At 43.0% G+C, this 22,489-nt stretch overlaps 1 protein-coding gene across 8 annotated transcripts in view; it reads left to right on the top strand.

Moving 5' to 3' along the window:
* EHBP1 (EH domain binding protein 1) overlaps positions 1 to 16,698 on the top strand; it is a 270,384-nt gene extending 253,686 nt beyond the window's left edge. For all 8 annotated transcript variants that reach the window (XM_083606415.1, XM_083606411.1, XM_083606416.1 and 5 more), the window contains 4 exons: positions 4,365 to 4,464; positions 7,536 to 7,609; positions 15,158 to 15,272; positions 15,636 to 16,698. In XM_083606415.1, the coding sequence (XP_083462541.1) occupies positions 4,365 to 4,464; positions 7,536 to 7,609; positions 15,158 to 15,272; positions 15,636 to 15,726 (380 nt within the window). In that variant the 3' untranslated portion in view covers positions 15,727 to 16,698. The remainder of the gene's footprint in view (positions 1 to 4,364; positions 4,465 to 7,535; positions 7,610 to 15,157; positions 15,273 to 15,635) is intronic.
* Positions 16,699 to 22,489: the final 5,791 nt, after the last annotated feature.

The following is a 22,489-nucleotide window of genomic DNA, read 5'->3' as shown; positions in this document are numbered from 1 at the left end:
TGCAGCAAACTGCATTAACTATTTCCCTGCATCACTCAAAAGCTGCAGCTGAGGGGAGTGGCAGGGCACATTCATCTGAACCACCTGCAATTCCACAGGTTTTTTAAGAGCATTTCTAAGAGCAAAATATACATCAGAAGGCTTAGCTTGGTCAGAATCGAGTGTACACTTTCAGAGTTAACGCTAAATACATTAGTTCTAGTAAATGAGCTGCCATAGCCGCTAGAGGGGCGTGAAAATTTGTGTCCCGGGCTTTTTAGACTCATCTATTCATGTACTATCTGAAACCAAAGGGCCACTTTGGTTGCCAGATGTGATTTCCACCACCCCCCAGCTCTCTTACCCTAGTAATTAGTCTGTGTGTCTTGGGAAGAGAGATTCTTTGTGGGTGGGGAGTGTAAGGGAGTTTCTTATTTCCTTGCTTTTTTGTGAGCTTGTCAGTAAATTTCTAAAATAAAAAGTTTTGTATATGAGCCTCTCTAGATATCACATTGACTTGACTCCCCATCCCTCCCCAAATCTGGAAGATATTCTCCGTAATCTCAGACATAGCAGGTGCTGATTATGATTACCCACTGGCATGATATACTCTGCATACAAGCAGAGATTATCACCTCACATTTTCAGAACTGAACCATCATGCATTGCAAATACATTCTGCTATGCTCCAATGTGCCATGGCTCAAATGAAACAATCATCATTATTTTGTCTATTGATTAGAATACTTTGTTCTTTCAATTTAGAAAAGGATGTGTTTTGGAAAATGAAAAGGTAAATTGATTTCTGAGTGGAGGAAAACTGTATGCAACATTTTAAAAGTTTTTGTGTGTTTGTTTAGTTTCTGGGCAGTGGGATATGTAGGTGTGAACATTGCATGAATTCAAAAATTTATGTCATGTTGTACGACTTAATTTCTAAATAAGAGTTATGGAGTCAGTCTTGTGTGGAAAACATAGCTAGATGTGGAAGCTGTCATTCAATGGGCTGAGAATAATTGCTGGCTTTTAGTGAGAAGACAGTGGCACTTTGTACATGTGTAGTAACAGGTTTGAAAGTTGACATATTAATATGCTAGAATAAAAACCATCTGCTCTGATCTATCCTCCCTTCTTGTCCTGCCTGCTTCCTCTCCCCCTTTCGTGTCTCCGTTGATGCTGACTGCCCTGCTGTCCTCATCCAACCCTTCCACATACTGCTTTAGTCCCATTCTTTGGCCATCTCCCCCACCATTATCCCTCCTCTCTACTACAAAATCAACTCTCCCACACCTCTGATGCCTTTTCTACCGCTATTCCATGTTAGAGATCATTAGGGGAAAGAATTGAAAATAAAGCTGCCAGCACCATAATGCCATTATAGAAACCTGTTTCATAACTGTGTACAAGTCTAATTGCTGCACCTCAAAAAAGGATATTGTAGAGATAGGAAAGGTGTGCAGAAAAGAGCTACCAAAATAATAATGGGGCTGGAGCAATTTATCTATAAAGAAGGTTACAATATTTGGGGCTTTTCTGTTTGAGGGGGGAAAGCTTAAGTTTATGCAAAATGTAGAAGAAGTGAATAGTTTTTCTCTATCATAATACTGAAGCTTAGAGTCATCCATTGAAGCTAAACGCTGAAAAATTGAGGACAGACAAAAGGAGATACTTCTTCACACTTCAAATGGAGTTGATTATCACAAAGTGTAGTGATGGTCACCAACTTGGAAGGGGGTTAGACAAATTCATGCAGAAGAAGGCTATCATAGCACAATGGCTATGTTATATCACCAGTATCCGAGGTGCTTTGCCTCTGGTTGGCCACTGCGAGTACAGGGTGCCGGTGGCGTGTGGCAAAATTTTTAATAGGGGAAGAGTTAGGATCAGGGGCAGCAGCTTGCGAGGGCAAGGTGGGGACCTGACATCCCGATATTGCTCACGTCAGCAACGCGCTTCCCTCTCTAAGCTGGGCAGAAGCTTCCCAGGATTTGGGAAGGAGGTCTGTGACGGGATGCTGGAGCCCTCGTGCCTCCTTCCCAAAGCTGGTTGTAGTGTAGTAATGGAATCAACTGCATTCCAGCCTACTGTGTCCAAATATACATTGTGGAGCAAAGGTAAATGTGGAAAATATTTGGTCTCAGAGCAAATAATTTTTGCCATACATTGGTTTTAGCTTTTATTGAGGGAGAACTGTGTCAAATGCATATAGCTACTTTTATATAACACATTTCATTAGATGATTGCAGGACACATAGTAAACATCAATTAGCACTTGCACAAGTGTCAAAATGTTACACTTCAGATTGAAAGCTGAGATACAGAGAGAGATTCGTCTATGAGATCACAGAGTGAGTCAATATCAAAGGAAGAATAAGTAACCCAGAACCATTATTTATAACTAGCCAACATACTTTTGCGGCACATGAATTTTAATTATAGAAGGAGTCTTAAAACTTGATTAGCTATTTTGTCACCTTCCATTTTAATCTTGAGAACTACATATGTTACAATAGGTTAAGGACTGTTGAGAAGTCCAAGACATTTCTCTTGCTAATCTAGTACAGATGTTACAAAGCATTTCCAAATTTTGCTGAATGTTGGCATTCAGTGTTAGGACAACCCAGATGAATTAGTCAGTTAATTCTGTGAGCATCCCACTTCCCCAAAATTGGAGATGCACCAGTGAATATTAGCAGGCACCTTTACGTCCTTGTCAGTATTGATTTGCATATATCCCCAAACTGGGGAAGTACATCTTAGTTTTTACCATTCACATAATTTAACTGGGACTGTCAGCAATCATGTGTGAATTTCGTACATTCACCCCCACCTTGTGCAATGGGAGAAGGAAACTCCTGCAGGAAATCCTTCATACAGTGACTCTTCACTGGTCCAACTGGACCCCACTTCTCCTCCGTAATGGAATAAGGCCACCACACAGGTTTTACCAGCTTCAGCTATTATGAAGTTGTGAAGCCCTTAAATATTTCACAGTAAAATGAATTTATTTTGAATTGTAGTTAATTTAAAATAAACATGTGGTATGGTTTGTTTTTTTTAAAAAACCTCATAATAAAAGTCATTTTTGCCAATATACAGGTACAACTTAAAAATCAGTTTCCACATAGACTTTTGCCACCTTCATGCCTGTTCAGAGAAGCAGTGTGACATCACCACTTTCTATATGTGCTTGTTAAAGGATTCCTCCTCAAGTGCTTACCTCCCACTTCTGTTACCTCATCATTCTGTTACAAAAGAGAAATCTGTTGGCAAATTACTTTGGGAGTTTTGAGTTCCACATGTTTAGATTGCAAAATTCCAACCAAAACAATCTTGATGAATGTCATGATTAAGAACCTGTGGTAGAGAGTGCTGGGTTCAAGTCATTAGATAGTTTTAGATAAGCCACTGTTCTCTTGGTCTTCATTGCAGTCTGCGGTGTGAATATTAATGCTAGGCTATTTCACAAGCACTTAAAAATCATATGTGTGACATACCATAGACAATAATCCTATACAATCTGACCTAAGAGTAAATCTCATTTCACTAGGATTGCTCTGTTAAACACAGTTATTTATTTATCATTATTTACTACAACCATTGCCACTATGTTGGAAGCATTCTCAAAACTAAAATTAGGATGGTAAAAATATCAACTCTAGTACACTAAAAGTTCATTGTAGGCATACATTTGCATGTAAGAATGATTGGGTGAGTTTTCTAGAAGTGAGGAAATAATTTATACTTGTCAGTTAGAACTGTCTCAAACCAGGTTGAAGACTTAGCATGCCTTTGTTTTCACAAGTGACTCTGAACCCTGGTTTTGAATTTTCTACACATAAAAAATCAGATAAAAACTTAAATTGATTAGAATATAGACATGATTTTAAAATGGCTGTTCTAGAATAACACAAAGGCTTCTGGGAGGCTTATTAGTATATTGAGTATTAATGCTTCTCCCATTAGACTAATCTCTGACCGTTTTGACACTTGAGTTTGGCAGATTTTTTCTTGGAAAAGTAACATCCGTAATAACTTTTGAAAACAATGTTCACCTCTGAGCCAGAACCAAGAGGTCTGTTGCATGTGCACGGGGCCCGTTTCCCCCTCCAGCAGTATGGCCCCCCTGGCTTTGAGAGCAGCTCTGGAGGCCTTGTGGAGCACTGCAGAGCAAAGGAAATTAAGAGGTCCTTGTGCATGTGTGTCAGGCTGCTCATGGCTCTTTGGGCACTAACAACTACATTGCATCCCCCACCCCAGAAATCTATAAATATATATTTCATATTTATAGTGTTGTTATCATCTAGATAACCTATGAGAGAAAAAGTTCAGGTTTATCTCTGTGTTAATCTTCTTGCGTAAGTTTATATGTGTTTTTAAAACAGGGAGAAACACTGAGGAAGAAGAAGCTATGATGCAAGAATGGTTCATGTTGGTCAATAAGAAGAATGCCTTAATAAGGAGGATGAATCAACTCTCCCTGCTGTGAGTATATATACTGATTGGCCAAAACTGTTGAACCTTTCTGCTTTCTTTCTGTAGGACAGATTTTTCAGCATTTCAGTCAGAAACTTTTGAAGCACACAATTTTGTAAGCATAATGGCCTGATCCTAAATTTAGAACATGAAAATGAATGGTTCCAGGACCTGCATATTCAGCCTTAATCAAAAGATTTACAGATGCCTTTGCATGTTAGAGACCCGGATGTAATTCACACACACATCGCCACTGAATTGAAGGGGGAAACTGCTTACAAGCAGAATAACACTGTGTAGTATCACTTGTGCAGTATCACCTATAGGCTGAATCAATAGGATTGTGGTGTGCGGAAAAAGAGGGGAGGGGACAATGGACGGCAGATAAATTTCCTATTTTTTATGTTACTGAGAGCTAATGAATAAATTGCATTAGAGTAATATGCAAATGACATGCACTTAAATTAAATTGCGTGCTAGAAATGTGAAAATCTGGGAAAGTGTGCTTTTTAGAAATGGCTTCAGGGAGCAAGGAGTGCAAGTGACTTGCATCTTCTGTCCTTCCTTGTAATCTCTGAAGTGGGCCTTTTTATCTAGCCTCTGCCAGATGCAGAAACCGTCTGTGCAGGCTAGTGCAGGGAATGTGGCTGAGAGGTAAACATAAAGTTTCTGTTCACACATTACAAAGAGTATAAGAAACCATCCTATATCAAATATTTCCCGCTAGCCCAATATTGCCTTCTCTCTCTGCTTGTGGCTCCCAGGTATCTTCTGTTCTCGCAACAGGCACGTATGCTGCTTTGGCCTGGATAGTTGTGCAGGCACAAAAAACCAGCATGGGACAAACTGTTCCTTCTTTCCCACTTTGCATCTTAGTTTCCCAAAAAAGTTCTGCACTATGTCCAAAGCAGGCAACTGTCAGTTAACAAGCCAGTATATGATCTAGGGCTAAGGAGGAACACTCAGCCCCAACACTTTTTCTCAGCTTCATAATCATGGTCCAAATGATCAGCTGAACTGCCTAGCACCCAATACCACTGCCTGTGGATGGCATTAAAAAAGGGACAGTGGGCCTTGACCCAATAGCTGACCAGGGATAAGGAGTGGAAGAAGACTTTAGTGAACTTCAGATGAAGCTATGTCACCACAGGCAAGGGAGAGCAATCCCATTCTGAAGATTTCTGAGACCCTTTCAGAAATAAGGAAAGGTTGATGGTTTCCAGATGCACATTCCACTGAGTATGGATCCTGTGCAAGGCACCTAGGAATAAATGTCTATTGCTGTAGAGCAGTATTATGTAGATTGCTGCTTTTGGCATTTGTCTTTGAGGTTGCCAGGGCTATTATGACACTTTCTACAGTTCTTCAGTATTTATTGTTTACTGTCAGTATTAACTTACATATTTCTAAAAAGAGTGGTGCTGAGACCACCCTCTGGCCCAGAAGCCTTGCTCCTTACAGACAGATATGCAGCCAGATTGCCTGTGGCTGCAGAATAAGTGGACCACTCTTCTCTGAGGACAAAGCATTCAGTGGTAGAAGGCTGCAGAACCACATCTGGTGAACCCAATTCCACATTTGAACCCTGAGTATTAATATATGTGGTTCCTTCTACTTCAGCGTATTATTTTACATCTAATGCCTCCATTCATCTGTTAACTCTGAAGACAATGTATTATGTCCTATGGAGCAATGATGTTCGAGAGTAGAAGAAAATCCTTTAAAGTAAATGAACCTGCATCCCAATAGGCAAATAAAGAGGCAGACACATAAGCTAGGGTTGAATGGGCCGCTTTTATTTAGACCTTAAACTGAAATTAGCAGAGGAGGATGACTATGGGGCGGAAACCACCTTACCTGTATAACTATAGCCATTGGACGACTTACCCTTGCCTGCAGAGCTTTCCAAACTTTTAATGCTGTGACACACATTTTAGACATGCATCATTTCACAACACAGTAATTCAGTTTTACTAGCAAACCAGAAGTTAAACTAACCCCTTTCCAGATCCAGAAGGACACACCTACACATTGCAGCCGACACACTAACATGTCGCGACACACACTTTGGAAAGCTCTGAACTAGGACATGGCTCCCTAGCCTGCCCTGATTCCCTAGTCCCCACCCTCTAGGACCGCAGAATCCCAGGTGTATAAGGGAGTCTTGCCCTCTAAACTACAGAGTCCGATAAGTGAGCCTTGGAGCCAGTCCACCAACTGAAAGGTGCCTAAAGGACGTCACCAGGCTAAACCAAACTATTTCTTTTCCCTCACCTAAACTGCCAAAAATGACCAAATCCAGAAAATTAGCCTAATTAAACAACACAGCAGTCCATCTAGCATTCTTCTTCTATTGGGTTGTTGTTGTTGTTGTTTGATTATATATATTGTGATTTTATTTTTTGATTTTGTTCTGTGAACCACCCTGATACCTCCGGGTATAGGGCAGTATATAAATTCAATAAACAAATAAATAAAATATTCATTGTGAAGTAGACAAAAAACCAATCTGTGATCCAAAATGCAGACTGGGAAAAATTCCTGCCTGGCCCCCTAGTGGCAACCCTGAAGCACATGGGGAGGGAGGGTGGTGCTACAAACAGAGTTGCAGCCTTTCTCAACCTGTGGGTCCCCAGATGTTGTTGAACTACAACTCCCATCACCCCTAGCTAGCAAGGCCAGAGCTCAGGGATGATGGGAGTTGTAGTCCAGCAACATCTGGGGACCCACAGGTTGGGAACCGCTGGAGGGAAGTCCGCTTTCCCCTTAAATGTAGGGATCAAGCTCTCCCCTGCTCCTCAGACCACCTTAGGAATGCAACCAAGGATTTTCCTGCTCTGCTTCTCTTGCCCAGCGACCCACAAGGAGACCCAGCCTCCTCAGCTCCATCCAGGCCTTTTGCTGAACGTTCATCCAGCAGTACAACTTCTTAATCCTTTGTTCTCGTGTATCATTTATTTAGAGTAGCTTAAACCTATAGTCCTAACTGAGTCCAAAAAAATCAATGTAAATTAAAGGTTCTTTTAAACGTTTAATGATTTAGTAATTAACATATTGATGAACTTTTGCAACTTGCCTAGGGAAAAGGAGCATGACCTAGAGAGGCGGTACGAACTGTTGAACAGGGAGCTGAGAGCAATGCTTGCCATTGAAGGTAAGAAATGTTTTGAATGTTTAGGCTTCTGTCTGTGAAAGTATTCTGCTTTTAGATACAAACCAAAAATGCTGTGTGACCCCTTCTAGATCAATTAGGAACTTTTCATTTATTTATTTCTCTAAATAGCATAAGCTCTGACACACAGCACTGGTTTTGCCTCAGTGCAAAAATAGAAGAAATGACACATCAGATTAATTATTTTTACATCTTAAATATTTGTTCGCAACAGTACTTCCATAGAAAAAATAGACCCCACCCATCATCATTATAAAAATATCATGCACATGTCAAGTAAAACATTTTTTCAGAGAAAATGACAGCATTAGTGGAACCCTTTGCACGTATATTTTCTAGATTCTCTGTATCTTTCTAAGCAGCCACTCACTTCACTGGAATGAATACTCATGAGCAGATTGACATAAGGGATAAACAATGGTCTCCTCTTCCTAATGCTTTTAAAGAACTGTACAATAATCCAAAGGATGATTTATAATAAAAGTAAACATCCAGATAGGTTAAACTACTGCTTTACCTTATTTTGTTATTTAAATATGCTAGGTTTCTTTATAAAGCTGTTCTACTTGTAGTTTTCAGCCACATATTCTGCCTTTACAGTTCAAAGATGTTTGCTTAAAAGTTAATCCTCTGGGCTCTGTAAAATGGACCTTTTGTCTAATCAATGCAAATTGATTTTGCTATTCTGTATTGACCTCTTAACCCTTTGACTGTCCATGGTAATTTCTTTCTTCACCTGATAAGGTACCTGATCCATAATGAATCAATTCTAATTAGTTTAGAGACTGAAAGCATGAGTTTGGGAGGGAAAGGCGTGAGGTGTCAGGTAGCTTTCTAATCCACCTCTTTGTAGCTTTTTGACAAAACTCAAGAATTACAGGAATCCTGAAAAAAATATAAACCCTTAACATGTTTATTGCTTTCTAAAGAGGGATTTGACAGCAACAATAACAAAATGTTCAAAAGAAAATAAAACTTTGGGCCCAGGCATCTAGAAGGTGTCTTTTGGGAGACTTCTAAGTCTTTGAAGTTTGGGGGCTTCTTAAGTAAAAGTGTGAAGTAACACTGAGTTAGCTTTTGAAGGACATGAAGCAGGTTTATGCAGGCCTGAAAACAGCAAAACATATTTTTCTTTTTAAAAATATGTACTAGAGACATCATTACAATAAGTGGTAGTAATAATAACATCAGCAACAACATCTGGAGGGCTTTTCAAAAGTTGAATAGTGTTGTTGTTTATGCCTTAACATTTAAATGCTATTTATATTATTCTACTAGATTCTCAAAGTTACCCACTCCCCTTCTGCCACCAAGATCCTCTTAAGTTAGTTATGTTTCATTTATTTCAGGGGTCGGCAAGGCTTACCTTGCCTGGCCCAGTTCACTGCTGCAGAGCCCCCTCCGTGGGCTGGATTGTAGGTGGGGGCGCGTGAGTGGGCGCACCTGCGATTTCCGGTGTCTGCATCTACACAGACACGATTTCTGGCACTGCAGAAGTGAGTCCCCATGCCGCGCTGTGTCGGTTTAGCGCAGCGCACGGGGACTTGCCAAGAGGGCGGCTCGGTTCGGGGGCCAGTAAAACAACCCCCGTGCTGACCCCTGATCTAGTTTAACAGGTTAATGGTGCTGTTCTGAATATATTAAGTGGGTTGTCCATCTGCAGCATAAATGTAACATTGGCCCAGTTGCACAAGCATAAAGAAAGGTGGTCACTTCAAAAATTGCAGCTACTTTGCTCATCCTCCAGTTCTGCTGCTGCCATGATACCCAGAACTAAGCTATGATTTGGCATTATATCTGATTTGTACTCCCCCCCCCCAAAAAAAAACACACACACACAAACAAACACAAACAAACAAACAAACAAACAAACCATAAGCAGTAAGCCAAGAACAAACCTTGTCTACAGCTCATAGTTTGTTTGAAGCTAAGCCAAACAATGGCTCCAGGCAGCAAAGAAGCAGTAGGACTGGAGCATCTGCCTGCCTGCTCACTCACTCGTGCTAAGCCATGGTTTGGCTTATCATTCCATACACTATTTTTATATTTTTTCTTTTAAATGGCATACCCCACTTTTTGAGGCACTTCTCCATAAAGTGATGAGTAAAAACCAACTCTACCTGACAATAAAATATAAAAATATGAAACACAGTACTGTACAATTAAACATTAAACCAATATAAAAAGTTAAATACATAAATTTAACAGTGTTAAAACAAAAAAGCCAACAAGAATTTGAAACTCCAGAAATAAAATACACTAATTTTAAGCAACATCTTCAACAAACACTGAAACCACAAAATTGGGGCTTGTTTCACTTCTAAGGGAAGAAAATTTCAGAGAACTGGTGCCACAGCACTAAAAGCACCTGCTCAAGTCACAGCATGCCTTATTGCCGTGGCATGTGGCGCCATCAACAGATGGTTTCATCCATTGATCTAAGGGACAGGGCAACTTGAATAAAATATTGTGGGGGCCCATGTAAGCCCGCATAATTGATCAAATGACACTGTGCACATACACCACTTGAATGGGAATGCCCATCAGCTTCGTGGAGGCCTGGCCCCCTCAAATATTTTATTGTGGGGACCGAAGCCCCCACGGTCCCAAGGAGTTTGCTTTCTATGGGACTGGGGTAGAGTGTAAGGAGAGAGGCAGCTGTGCAACGTTGTGCTTTTGGTGCATTTCACCCTAAACTGAAACAAGTCTTAGCAATTCCTGAGATGCTGATTACATGTTTTCTTCATTCAACACTGTAGCACAACTAACAGAGAGAAACACTGGAGGCAGGGAATGCCTTATTTCCATGGAATTTTGCACCCCCCTCTATGGATATAGATGGAAACTTATCTGAATGGCATATATAATCAGATGTATATCCAAGGACAGGTTTGGTTTCTGTGGGATGCATTCACAGTCTTAAACCAACTCCCATCACACAGAATCACACAACCCCATTGAATCCAGTTGTGGCTTACTTCCAAGTGAGTGTACATAGGATTGCAGTCTCAGTGAACCTGTTAGCCAGTGATTAAAATGGAGACATTTGCAATAGAACATCATTTTGGGGTGTTGAAGCTTTTCACACAGAATACAGGCCTGACCAACCACATTCTGGTTTTCTTTTGGCCATAGATTATTCTTATTTTTACAAGCAGTACTGCCATCCCAGCAAAAGCCACAGGTCAACATATAATCTGGTTACGTGTTGTAACAAAACGACAGCACATATTTCTTGATGATCAGGAGCACCAACTTGAATAAAATATTGGGGGGGGCAGATAAATCTCAGCCCCGATTCTAGCAACGTAGGTACCTAGTGCTGGTGAAACTGTTTATTCCCACCCACCCCTCACCCCATTTTTAATCACCAAAATAGCTCTGTGAGGTTGACTGGCTAGCCCCCTCAAATATCTTATTGCGAGGCTAAAGGGACCCGAAAACCAATGCAGAATAAGGCTGTCTCATGAAAACAAAGTATAAAACATAGAGTAGTCACCAGCTGAGTATTGAGGAGCTTTGGGTTCCAGCCACCTTCTTGCATGCATTGCGCCACTTGTTAAAATTTAATGCCTCCTTAGAACAGCTGAAGTTCATGTTTTACACACCTTAGGAGTGGCGTGTGTTCATTTTTCTACCCAACAAATAGATCTCCTTTAGAAATGTGTACATCTTGATTCATTCTTGGCTTCGAGTTTGAAGTGGGTGCTCTTCTTAAAAGGATTTATGCATAGGTTCACTATTTTTGTAGTTATGGTTTATATGATAAGCTTTTATATTTAAAATCAATATGTAATCCTGTGGAGGAGCTTATCCCCTAAAACCCCATTTGTAAATCTATTTTAGCTTTGTTACACGGCGCTGCCACAGTATTCCATAGATTGATTAGGTTCAGCAGTAGAATCCTATCAAATGGCTTCCTCTGATGATGATGCAAACTCTTTCAGGATTGCTAGTTGACTGGAACTAAAGATAAGGCTTTGACTGCAATCCCCCAATGTGCTCTTTACAAAACGAGTGTTAATTTTCATCAAAAGTTGCAAGGCTTATTTTATAGTGACAAGATTTAAGGGATTTTTATTATAGAACTTCGGTCATTTTCAATATACTGGAGTATATTTCTGCTAGAATACCAATATATGTTTTCTTTTCCCAAACTAATTATCTCCTTTTAAAGAAAATAAATAGTAACTGATTCAGAAAAAGAAGCCCTGCATACTTTAGTTTTTGCAGGTTTTTATTCTGTATAAAATTTTGAAATCTATATCCTTCTTTAAAAATTTGTTTTTGCCAGTGACAGAAGAAACAATGTTCCCCAGTACTTAGATTTAAGCCAATCTATATACTGGTCCTTAAACCCCTGCTTATGGGAGTAATCACATTGATTTCAAGGGAACTTCCTTAGAATGGCAGCTCTAAAACCATTTCTTAACAAAGTAATGTGTGTTGGGTCTAGCTGAGCTGCAGATAATAAAGGACCAGAGGAAGTTTTTTTGTTAAGAAAAAGCCTGTGATTAATATAATTTCTATGCATCTTGCTTTTGTTCGCCATATAAGGATGTCAGCATATTAGGCTCCAAATAACTCTTTAGATTCACATAAGCAGCTTGCTTTCACCCAGTGAAAATTTTGGTGGCTGTTTCTTTCTTTAAATGGCTGGTGTCTGCAGCATATAACAAACTGCTCTAAGTTTCAAAAACCATTTCCTTTGTGATGTCTGGTCTGCTTTTTGAATTTAACTAAATCTTAACTTACTTTACAGAACAAGCTTCATCTGGGTTTGCTTGCTTGCTGTAGTCGGGTGGTGTAGTGAATGGTTTTCTTTAATTTCCAAACTTCAGAACGTGTAACTGGAGCACTCCAAGACTAAATGAGTTCAACTATTTCCTAATAAATGTGTTTAGGTGTGAGCAAAAGTTACTGGAGGCTGTGATTCGTAGCTTTTACTTTTTTTTAAAGTCCCATTGGAAACAACAGGACTTACAGTCTTCTTTTATTTTGAATCTTTGGGTATAATAGAAAACGTAATCAGAAGGATTACTGCCATTATTATTCACAGACTAGACCAGAATAAAAAAAGATTGAGGACTAGAGGACTTTGTTGGCCAATACGTATATCTACTTACACTACATTAAATAGCCTTCACATGAACTGATTTAGGAAGGCTGCTTCTACATATAATAGTGGTTAAGTTTCTTGACTTTTTAAATTTTGGAAATAGAAATGAGCATTCATGTCTGGTTGTTTACTATTTTAATTAGCAAACCTTAACAGTACAATCCTGTGCATGTGGATTTAGAAATCCCACTGAGTTCAATGCGGCTTACGCCTTACTAAGTGTGTGTAGGGTTGCAGCCCAAGTATCATGGGATCATTTGCCCTATAAAAGAAATTTATTTCAAACAATATGTTTGAATTCTTAGAGAATTGTATCGTATCATTTTTGGAGAATTGTTATATTTAAGCCATAAATGACACGTGCTCTTGCTTTATTTTGCCACTCTGAATACATGCATTCAAATGTAAGATCTCAACAAATTATGAACAGCTAAGAAATTATGCATATTTTTGAAAGCAGAGGGAGTTGGTGCCTTTCAGATTTTTGGTGCTAACTAGTTGTTGAAATGTAGGTATATCATTACTAGTAGAAATCGTCTGCTACTGGGCAGCCTGTAAATGCTGTTATTAAATAAATACAGTAGTGGCAACAACAAAAATATGCTGAAAACTTTGTTGGAGTCCTTTCATGTAAACACAGTGTCTAGGATGTAGTTTTTACAGATACATTTGTTGTTTTCTGCAGCTGTGTGTGAGGGAGTATATTTTCTCTATGTCACTGTTAGTCTACATATACTGTGTATATTGGGGAGGCAATTTATAGAATGGCTTTTTACTGCTGTTCTAACCTTTATTGGATGAGCCTGCATCTAATTTTTAATTTGTAAATACAAGACTGAATTCACTCTAGCACCACTTGCTTTCATAAAGCTTCTGAACAGTTTGCTGCCTTGAATAAATTTTGCTTTGGAGGGGGGTCAGGGGGATTTGAACCAGCACATTCTTGTGTGGTTTGTGAAGATTCACATGGTAACCATTGGTGTGCATTGTTAGGTTTATCTGAATAAGCACCAGCCATGTGAGTTTTAACATGATTGCCCAGGGCAATGGAGAGAGAAGAGAGAAATCCGAAAGGGTTGCACTGTCTTGCCTCTGGTTTTTTGTGTTGTTGGTTGTTGTTTTTTAGAAAGTTGATTGAGGAGAGGACACCACATGAGTCAGAAGTGATGGAGTTTTCTTTTAAAGCCAGTGTCCTGTTTCCCTCTCATTTGTTCTGCTATCTCCTTCATCATCTATTTCTCCTTCTTTTCATTGTTTACCTTCCTAATGAGGGAGGCGGGGCAGACTGGAGGTTGATTGACAGATGCAGGCCCTTGCAGTCTGGCCTGGAGAGCAGTTGGTTCAGAGCTTGAGGAGGGCTCCAGTGTTAAATGTGCCCTTTTTAATGAAACACTGCCTTATAAAAATAAGAGACAATACAACACCAAAAGGAAATACCTGTATGAGAGAGCCTCCCTCTTTCTGCAGCATCTTTGAATAACAAACTAAAGCAAAACTGAAGAAGTGAAAGAAATGAGTGTAGATCTGTACTCCACCTTTTTTTAAAAAAAACTTCAACAACAACCAAATTTGGAATTGTTTCCTAGATAAAGGCCTAAGATTCAGCTATTACGCAAGCTGCCAAACAGTTTGAACAACTATGGAAGAAGCTGTGTAATACTGTCTAGCAGATGTGTTTTTACCTCAAAGAAAAATGCTGATTATCTGATACTCACTTTTAAAGTTATTCTGAAGCATCTGGTGCCCAGTGTGAGGCATTTCCAACAGCTAAGATGTAGCAAGAAAGAAATTAGCAAAGAATAGGCTATTTGGAGGGGAGAGGAGGTTACAGTGAGATTAAGAAAAGTGTTTTTCTATTTGCTTTAGCTGGCTTTTTGTCTGTAATTTTTCCTGTTTCAATTCCTGTAATTTTTCCTGTATGTTTCCTACATACATACATACATACATACATACATACATATGCACACACTGTGTGGGTTGTTGTTGTTTTTGCCTAGACAGACTGATATGCAAAATGGGCACATAAAGGCAAATCATCAAGTTTCCTAATTTCCAAACTGGGAGCTAGAAAATTGATTCCATTCACTCCACACTAGTGTGTTTTCATACAATTGGAACATTTTTAAATATGCCCTAGACTCTAATGTTGGAAAACATAAAATTATTGGGTCCGATTTATCCATCTTCCCACCCTTCCCCATCAAGCTATAACTTGAAGTCATCAACTGAGAGTCTCGGCAGTTTAAAGTTACACAAATCCATAGGAATGTGAAATGAAATGACACTTATTGGTCCCTACAAAGGAAGAGGCTTTATTGTGGAGGCCAATGATCTGGCACTGATTTGTTTAGATCATACGTAAGTTAAGCTTTCAAAGCACGCAGTTCTGGATTTCTTTCTTTTCTTTTCAGACTGGCAAAAGACCGAAGCCCAGAAGAGGAGAGAGCAGCTTTTGCTCGATGAGCTTGTTATTCTTGTTAATAAACGTGATGCACTGGTCAGAGATTTAGATGCTCAAGAAAAACAGTAAGTTTTGTATCTTGGCCAACATCTCTAACGGGAGTGTGCTTTTCCTGCATGGTAGCCTTGTTTCATCTAGTACCATTCAAGAAAGGAAACTTCGAAGAAAAGTCAACAATCCAGTGCTAAAGCACTTCCATTTGTAGAAATTCTGTGCAGTCCTAGGTTCCAGTAATGACTGTCCTCCTAGCTCTTACCCATCCAGTCAGATGACAAGCCCTCCCTTCCCTTTCTCACCGCCCAGGGTCCCTTAAGTGAATAGTAGTTGGGACTTGAATTTCTGAGAGGTTCTGTGCAATACCTATTGCATTGACGTGTGAAGTAGAGCTTTATTAGGGAAACTGATGACAATTGTGTTTGGTTTCCCAGGGCCGAAGAGGAAGATGAGCATTTGGAAAGGACCCTAGAGCAAAACAAAGGAAAGATGGCCAAGAAAGAAGAGAAATGTGTCCTTCAGTGACTAGCTTTCATGGGGCAAGATACTGTTGTGTTTTATAGCTTAACCCTTCTTACATTTTGGAAATACTGACACAAGACTAAAAAGACAAAATCTCAAATAATAAACTTCAGAAAATGTTTAAACCTTCCATTTGACTAGACCAGCTTTACCCCAAATTGTTTTCTTATTCCCTCACCCCACATGTTCCGATTCAAGCAATATTCCTTCAAAATCACCTTTCTCCCTGATTTACTTGCAGACTTAGACAAAATTTTTACATGTTTTTAAATAAGTCTGCATTCAAATGTTGTGGCAACACCTGGGTTGTTTAAGAAGGGGGGAAACCCTGGCTTTTTAATCTTTTGTTGAAATAACTTTCAAATACATTCTTTTATGTAATAATACTGCAGAGGGAGAGAAGACAAAAATAATTTTGAATGATTTCATCCAGTCCTGTTGTGTGTAATACTTAATATGCTACCTAAAATTGTTTAGATAGATTATACTCAGACCATTTATTACGATGCGCTATATTTACCAATGTTTATTTCAGCAGCAGTTTCACATTTTTATTTTAATTATAAATTTAAGACTTTTTGATGTGCTCAGAGAGAAGGTTTTTTAACCTATATCTTTCAAAAGCCTTGTGATCTGAATAAGTGATTGTAATGATGAGACCGACTGAAGTGTGATCAGTTTACAAAAAAAATCATCTTTAGAGGCAATTCCATTTTTATTAATTATTTATTTACCTCTTAGTTTAGCTCCCTTCTCTTCATTTTGTTCAACCTCTGCATTCTGGCTCCACAATGCTGTTAATATTTATTGTGTATCCATCGGGGGCCTGTCTTGCCATTATCTGCAAAATCCCCTTGCAAGTTAATATATCCTTCACTAGCATCCCACTCATTTTTGTGGAAACTGTTACATTTATTTATTACAATACTGAGTTATGTATAAATTTTCAATAAAGCTGGATCTTTCTTACCATAACTCTGGTGGTCTCCTTTTCTTACAAAACCTTTTTTTAAAAAAAATAATAATAATAATCTTGATATTTCTCATGAATGTTTTTATGGCATAACTTCATAGCTATTATTTTTAGACATAACATCTGTGCAAAACTAAATAAGACCGCAAAACTATGCACATTTACTTGGGAGTAAGTCACACTGAACTCAGTCTGGTTTCATTCTGAGTGTAGGATTGCACTGTAAATCTACTTTTACATACTTTATGTTTAGCTTTCTGACGAATGTTGACTGAGAAATAGGAACAAACTGAGGTGGGGGCATGTTTTGTTTTTCAAGTTTTCTGGCTCCAATACTGTTGCACCAATGTTTTCTACGTTGGTGTTTCATATACAAATATTTGCCGTAGCATTGCCTTCGAACAGCTCTACTAAGCTGTTGTTTAAAGTTTGTGTCAGCCCCACGTTTTAACCTAATTAACCAGATGGGCAATGCAAACTCCTGCATTTTTTACTGCGTCTACATGGAATTCAGGGAGGTGATCACAGGATAGCTGTGATTAAGGTGGACAAGAGTTTTGCCTAAGGAGCTGGGGTTTTCTGTCTGGAGAGGTTGGAGGCACTTTATTAAAATTTTCAAATAAGATAAAAGGCAGGTTGTGCCATTTCAATCTGAGCTGAGTTTGCTTAACAAGTAATTGCAGAAACTGTGCTGTGCTTTTTAAAAATATTGTTTAATAATAAATTTTGCTGTGGGGAAAAGTTACTAGCAGGCCTCACAAACGGGGTTCTTGTTGATTCTGCTCTTCCTGAGAAGCCTAGGTGATCCAACCAATGCAAACTCCTTGGGCAGCGGTGGGAGGGGAGATGGAGAAGAGGAGAGCGAGCGAGAGAGCGCGCGCTTCTCGGATCCAGCTCAGGGTCTTGTACTGGGAGGCAGGCAAAACAGAAAGCGGCACAAGGAGAATCCCCGATATGTTACAAAATCCACATCGTGAATAATCCGGTTAAATGATAACAAGTGCCAGTGTAAATACGAGGGACCTGCGCCTTGTGCCTTTGGATGTATCCATAATGGGAATCGCTTTCTGAGGGCGTTCATATGCTAAATGAATTAAACCTCTTATCTTCGCCGACTACTGGATGAAATTCGGGCCAGAATCTCTCCCTCCTGTTCTCCCCTCCACCCTCCCTCGGTTCCCGTCTCTCCTCCCCCTTTCCAAGTCTCTCTTTCTCCCACAATCCTTCTCTCCCGCCTCCCTCCCCAAGCTTTTTTCCTTGCCATCCTGCAAAGCTAACAAATTCCACCGTCTGCCTTTAAAAGCCGCTGCTAATTTGGGCCGAGAGGGAGAGAGAAGGGGGAGACCTTTCTCCTTGTTTGTCATAATGCAGGTTAATTCGCTTTGGTGCTTTGCGAGAGTCAGGTTAGAATTTATTAATTTGCGGCCAGCAATCTGCTCCGCTTCCGACCTTCCTCTTTTGTTGCATCTCTCTCTGCCATCCGGAGATCTCGCCGCGCGGCTCCTCCGGCGACACCCAAAGCGGGCTCGGCCCGCAGCCTCCGGGTCAAGGTGGGCGTCTGTACGCCCGGCGCCCGCTCTGGCTCTTGGGGAAATGGCTCGCGACTGGGCTCGTTTGCGGGGCTGGGCGGCGAGCGCCTCTCCCGGCCCTGGGGCGCTGCCTGGGTTTCCTGGCCTCTCGCTGGACTTCGCGTAGGACCAGTCGAAGGGCGGGAGGGATTTCTGCCGCTTTCTGGCGGGGGTGGTGAAAGGGCGCGGGCAGGAAGGCGGAGCCCTGCAGGGACCCCGCTGGAAACTCAGCTGACCCCCGGGGCGGCCTGGAAAGGTGACCCGCCAGGACACAGCAGCCAGGCCTGTCCCTAGCCAAGCTGAAAGGGGCCCCGGATAATGGGGTTTGCTTGGTGAGGCTTTCCAGGGCTGAAGGGAAAGGGCGGTGTTGGCACAAACGGGGGTTCTTTACTGAACCCCTAACTCTCGTCGGAAGAGGCTCTGCTTACTAACTGCCGCGTTTGGCGTTTGCTTCTCTTTTAAATTCACAGTTGGGAAAACTTTTTTAGATGCTCTGAGAGGGAGGGAGATGAGAGGAAAGCGAGCTACGAATTTTGCACAGCCCAACAAGTCCCTGAAAAGCAATCCTTTGGAGAAGGAAGTGCCGCAGACTCCCTGGAACTTTGCTTCCAGGTAACTTTCGGGCTCAGCTTTGGTGTGGCCCCTCCAGCATTGGGGGGCTTATTTCGCCCCGGCTCTGGGCCCTCTTGCCGGGACTCACAGCCACTTCCTTCTCTTTCAAGCGGCTGGACTGCCGAAGGGAAGGGAGGGCGCCTCCCCGGATTTTCCTTCGAAGAGCGGGGAGAGCTCTCCACCATCCGGAGTCCATCCTAAAACTCTAGAGTCATTGGTTATCTAGGAAACCCTTCGCTCACGAGAAAACTTCTTGCTTAGGAGAGAGGCGCCTGCCTCTTTCCCGGAGCTATAACTAGTAGGCGTTTGCATCAAAACAAAACGAACACCAAGGCAGCAGGGAACACCTAAAAAGGGAGCTGAACTTTGGAAATGCAGAGTTGCGCGCCAGAGGCAGGCTGGCTGCTGAGCGAGGCGAGAGAGAGAGATGGATGGATGTGTGTCCCTTTCCCCCTCGCCTGGGGACCCCTTGCCTCCAAAATGCACGATCACCCCACCCACCACAGGACGGCGGCGACCATCATCTCCAGCTCTCACGCCTCTGTTGCCCCCCCCCCCCCTCGTCTCGCTGCGGCGCCTTCCCTTCCCTTACCTGCGCCTGCCAAGTTAGGGCCACCTGAGTGGGAGCCCCTGCTCGACGCCAGCTGGTTCCCAAAAGGTGCCGACCAGGCCGGGGCGGGGGAGCAGCGCCGGACTGGAGAAGGTCTTTCCAAGCGGGTGTCTCGAGAAAGAGGCAAAAGCCTTAGGCCGTATTTCTGCGCGCCCCGAACCTGCGGCCCAAGATCGCCTCGGCTTCCTCCTGCGAGTCTGCGACCGCTGCCGGTTTAGTCTCTCCGCACCTGAAGGTTTGCAGGAGAGAGAGAGGGAAAGTAGCGAGACCCGCATCTTCCGCGTCTCCCCCGCCACATACTAAACTTTTTTGTGTCCGTGTCTCCCTGGCTTCTCTCTGGCTCTGAGAGTTGCTCGTGCCCCCCTTTCCTGCCCTTAATCCATGGGTTTTATGGGCTGAGCATTAAGGAAATTCGCCTGCAATTTGGGATTAGACAAATACTCTTATTACAGGGGGAGGGAGGGGGAAAACACAGAAAGAGAGAGAGAGAAGTAAAGCGTAGGGGTTTAGTGCTACTTGATACTCTGAGCTTTTCACTAGACTTGATCGCATCATCCGAAGCTTGAGACGGAGGCAGGCGGCTGCCAGACTCCAAATCTGACTCTGAGGAGGCCAAAGGAACGCGTTCCTGAGGAATCTGCCTGCCCGGCTCAGCATCAGGATCCCAACACAACAAAACAGTACACACACACCCGCACAATCTGCTTTATTGTAGAGGGAAAGGGGAGATGAAAGCTAATTCTGAATTTTGAGGAGGGGTGAGCAGAAGGACCGCTTTTCTGACTCCATAATCCACTGATGGGGCTATTTCTGGAGCCTGACACTAAAGAAGAAAAGAACCCCCACAAAGCTCGGAGGTCCCCCGCGGATAATGGTCTCCCATACTTTGGCCAAGGTACTGGTCCCAGCGAGAACTCCCCGCTTCCACTCCTCTCCCCCACCTTCTTTTGCCTGCCCCATCTTTCTACTTTTTGTGAATGGGCTGCGGCGGCTTTTGTTCTGAGGAGAAGTGCCCGTGTCGCTGACTTTTGTGGGCTATAGAAGGATCTTGTAAACCTCATTTCTCTCCCTCTCTCCCTCTCTTTCGCCTCTCCGCCAGTCCACTTTGATTAGATGTCCCCCTCAATGGGGGAAAAATGTAATTTCGTCAGGACTGCGGCGGTCACTCCCTTTGAACATTAGCTCGCTTTCAGCTCCAGCTTCAATTAGAAGGAGTTGATTTTGAGAGATCAACAAAAGGACCGCACCAAAGCCTTATTAAAGGTCCTAAGAAGATCTCCCGGATCCTTTGAGAAGCAGTTAAAGAAACAGTGTGCTTCCCTCATATTCTGTTACCGTGTTTCATTGGGACTCCAAAGGGAAAGTGTCTCACGGAAAAAGGGGAAAGCGGAGCGGGGGCAGCGGGTTAGAGGACCCTCACTTTGAAGCGGCGGCCACCAATCCCTTCCTGACCTCGCTTTCATTCAGTTTGTTAGCAACCAGTTGATTCGGAGGGTTTCTTTCCCCTTTGAAAAAACCATGATGATGATTATAATTCCTTTGCACTTTACTCTTTGTATGTTCAGAAGTTTTTTTTCTATTAAAACTTCTCTCCTTTAAAAAGGGGGGAAGAAATAATTCTTTGTAAAGGATTCGTGTCTATTAATATTTATGATAATGAACTAGATACCCTCGACGTGGCGCGCACTCTGTGCGCTTAGAAGGTGTGTGTTGTGGATGGATGCGCGTGCGGCGTCTGCAGGCTGGCGACTAGCAACTGAAATGCGCTGTAGAATATGATATAGAGTAGGTATAGATATAACCAATCTGGGCTGCCATCTGCGCATTTTAACAACGTTTATGCTTATGCCCGCATCCTGAGGAAACTTACTTGGCAGGAGGACCCACTGACGCCCTTTGAACTTTTGTGTAACACTCTTAGCAAAAGGTCGTTGGGAGCAAATTTACTTTATTTCGCGGGCACTTACTGTTCCACAAATACACTTAGAATCAGCGCTCACTTCGGATTATGTTTGATTAAAGTTGTCGTCCTCGGCCTCAGACACTTACCAAGTCCGAGAGACGCCTCCCGGGTCCCCGAGAGACGGACTCCGGAGGCTGCCGGGACTGGTCTAGGCTGCTGCGCGCAGCCCGCCTGGCAACTGGCCGGCAACAGGTTTCCAGCAGCCGCGCGACGCGCAGATTGGAGAAGCCCAAGCAAACGGGCGCGCAGGTCACTTGTGGGATCCATAAGGCACAAAAAGGGCGGGGGGGACTGGCGCACCCCCCCCCGCATCCTGTACTTCGACCTTTGCCCTGTGGAATTATAGATTCGAAGTAATCCGTGGAGATAGATGTATCGAGGCGTCTACTGGTTCTCGGCGTTTGTCTTCTCCCTTGAAATACACCCCCCTTGGACATCCCTTGCTCTCCCCAGAAACCTGCCTTCCCAGAATTTAGAGCGGGAAACAGGGGTCCATCTGGCCTGGTCGGAGCCCAACTCGGGACTCCGGAGTCCGGCTGACTCTCCCTCGCGGGACTTCCGCGAAAACTTGTCGGGCACCGAAGTGAATGGGACCTGCGGGCTGTAGAAGCGCCCGAGATCAGGCGCAGCAAACTTCCTTTGGAGGAAGAGCAAGGCGGCTCGGATTTAAAGGAGGCGACGAAGAAAGGCCGGCGGGGAGAAGCGCACCTGGGAGCGGAGGGCGGAAGGGAGCGACCCGGGGAGAGGGCATCCTCAGGCCGCGCGGGAAGTGCGGGGCGAGGGGCCCGGGGCCAAGGCTCTCCCCCCCCTGCCGGGCAGGAGGGCGCAGCGCGGCGAGGAAGGACTGGCCCTGCGCGCGCCCGCCCCTCCCTCCCTCCCCCCCGGCCCGCTTTCGAGGGGAGTCCCGGGCGGGGCTGGGGCGGGCCGGGGGCGTCGATCGCGGAGCCCCGAGGGAGCCTGGCCGGGAGTCGCGCGGGGCTGGGCCGGGTGCGCGCGCGGCCGGGGAGGGGGCGTGCGAGGGAGCTGCTCATCCCGCGCTG

This window comes from Podarcis filfolensis, assembly GCF_964270895.1.
Source record: "Podarcis filfolensis genome assembly, chromosome: 3".
In the NCBI taxonomy this organism is placed as follows: domain Eukaryota; kingdom Metazoa; phylum Chordata; class Lepidosauria; order Squamata; family Lacertidae; genus Podarcis; species Podarcis filfolensis.
Note: the sequence above shows the minus strand (reverse complement) of the source record. Positions and strands in the feature narration are given on the sequence as shown.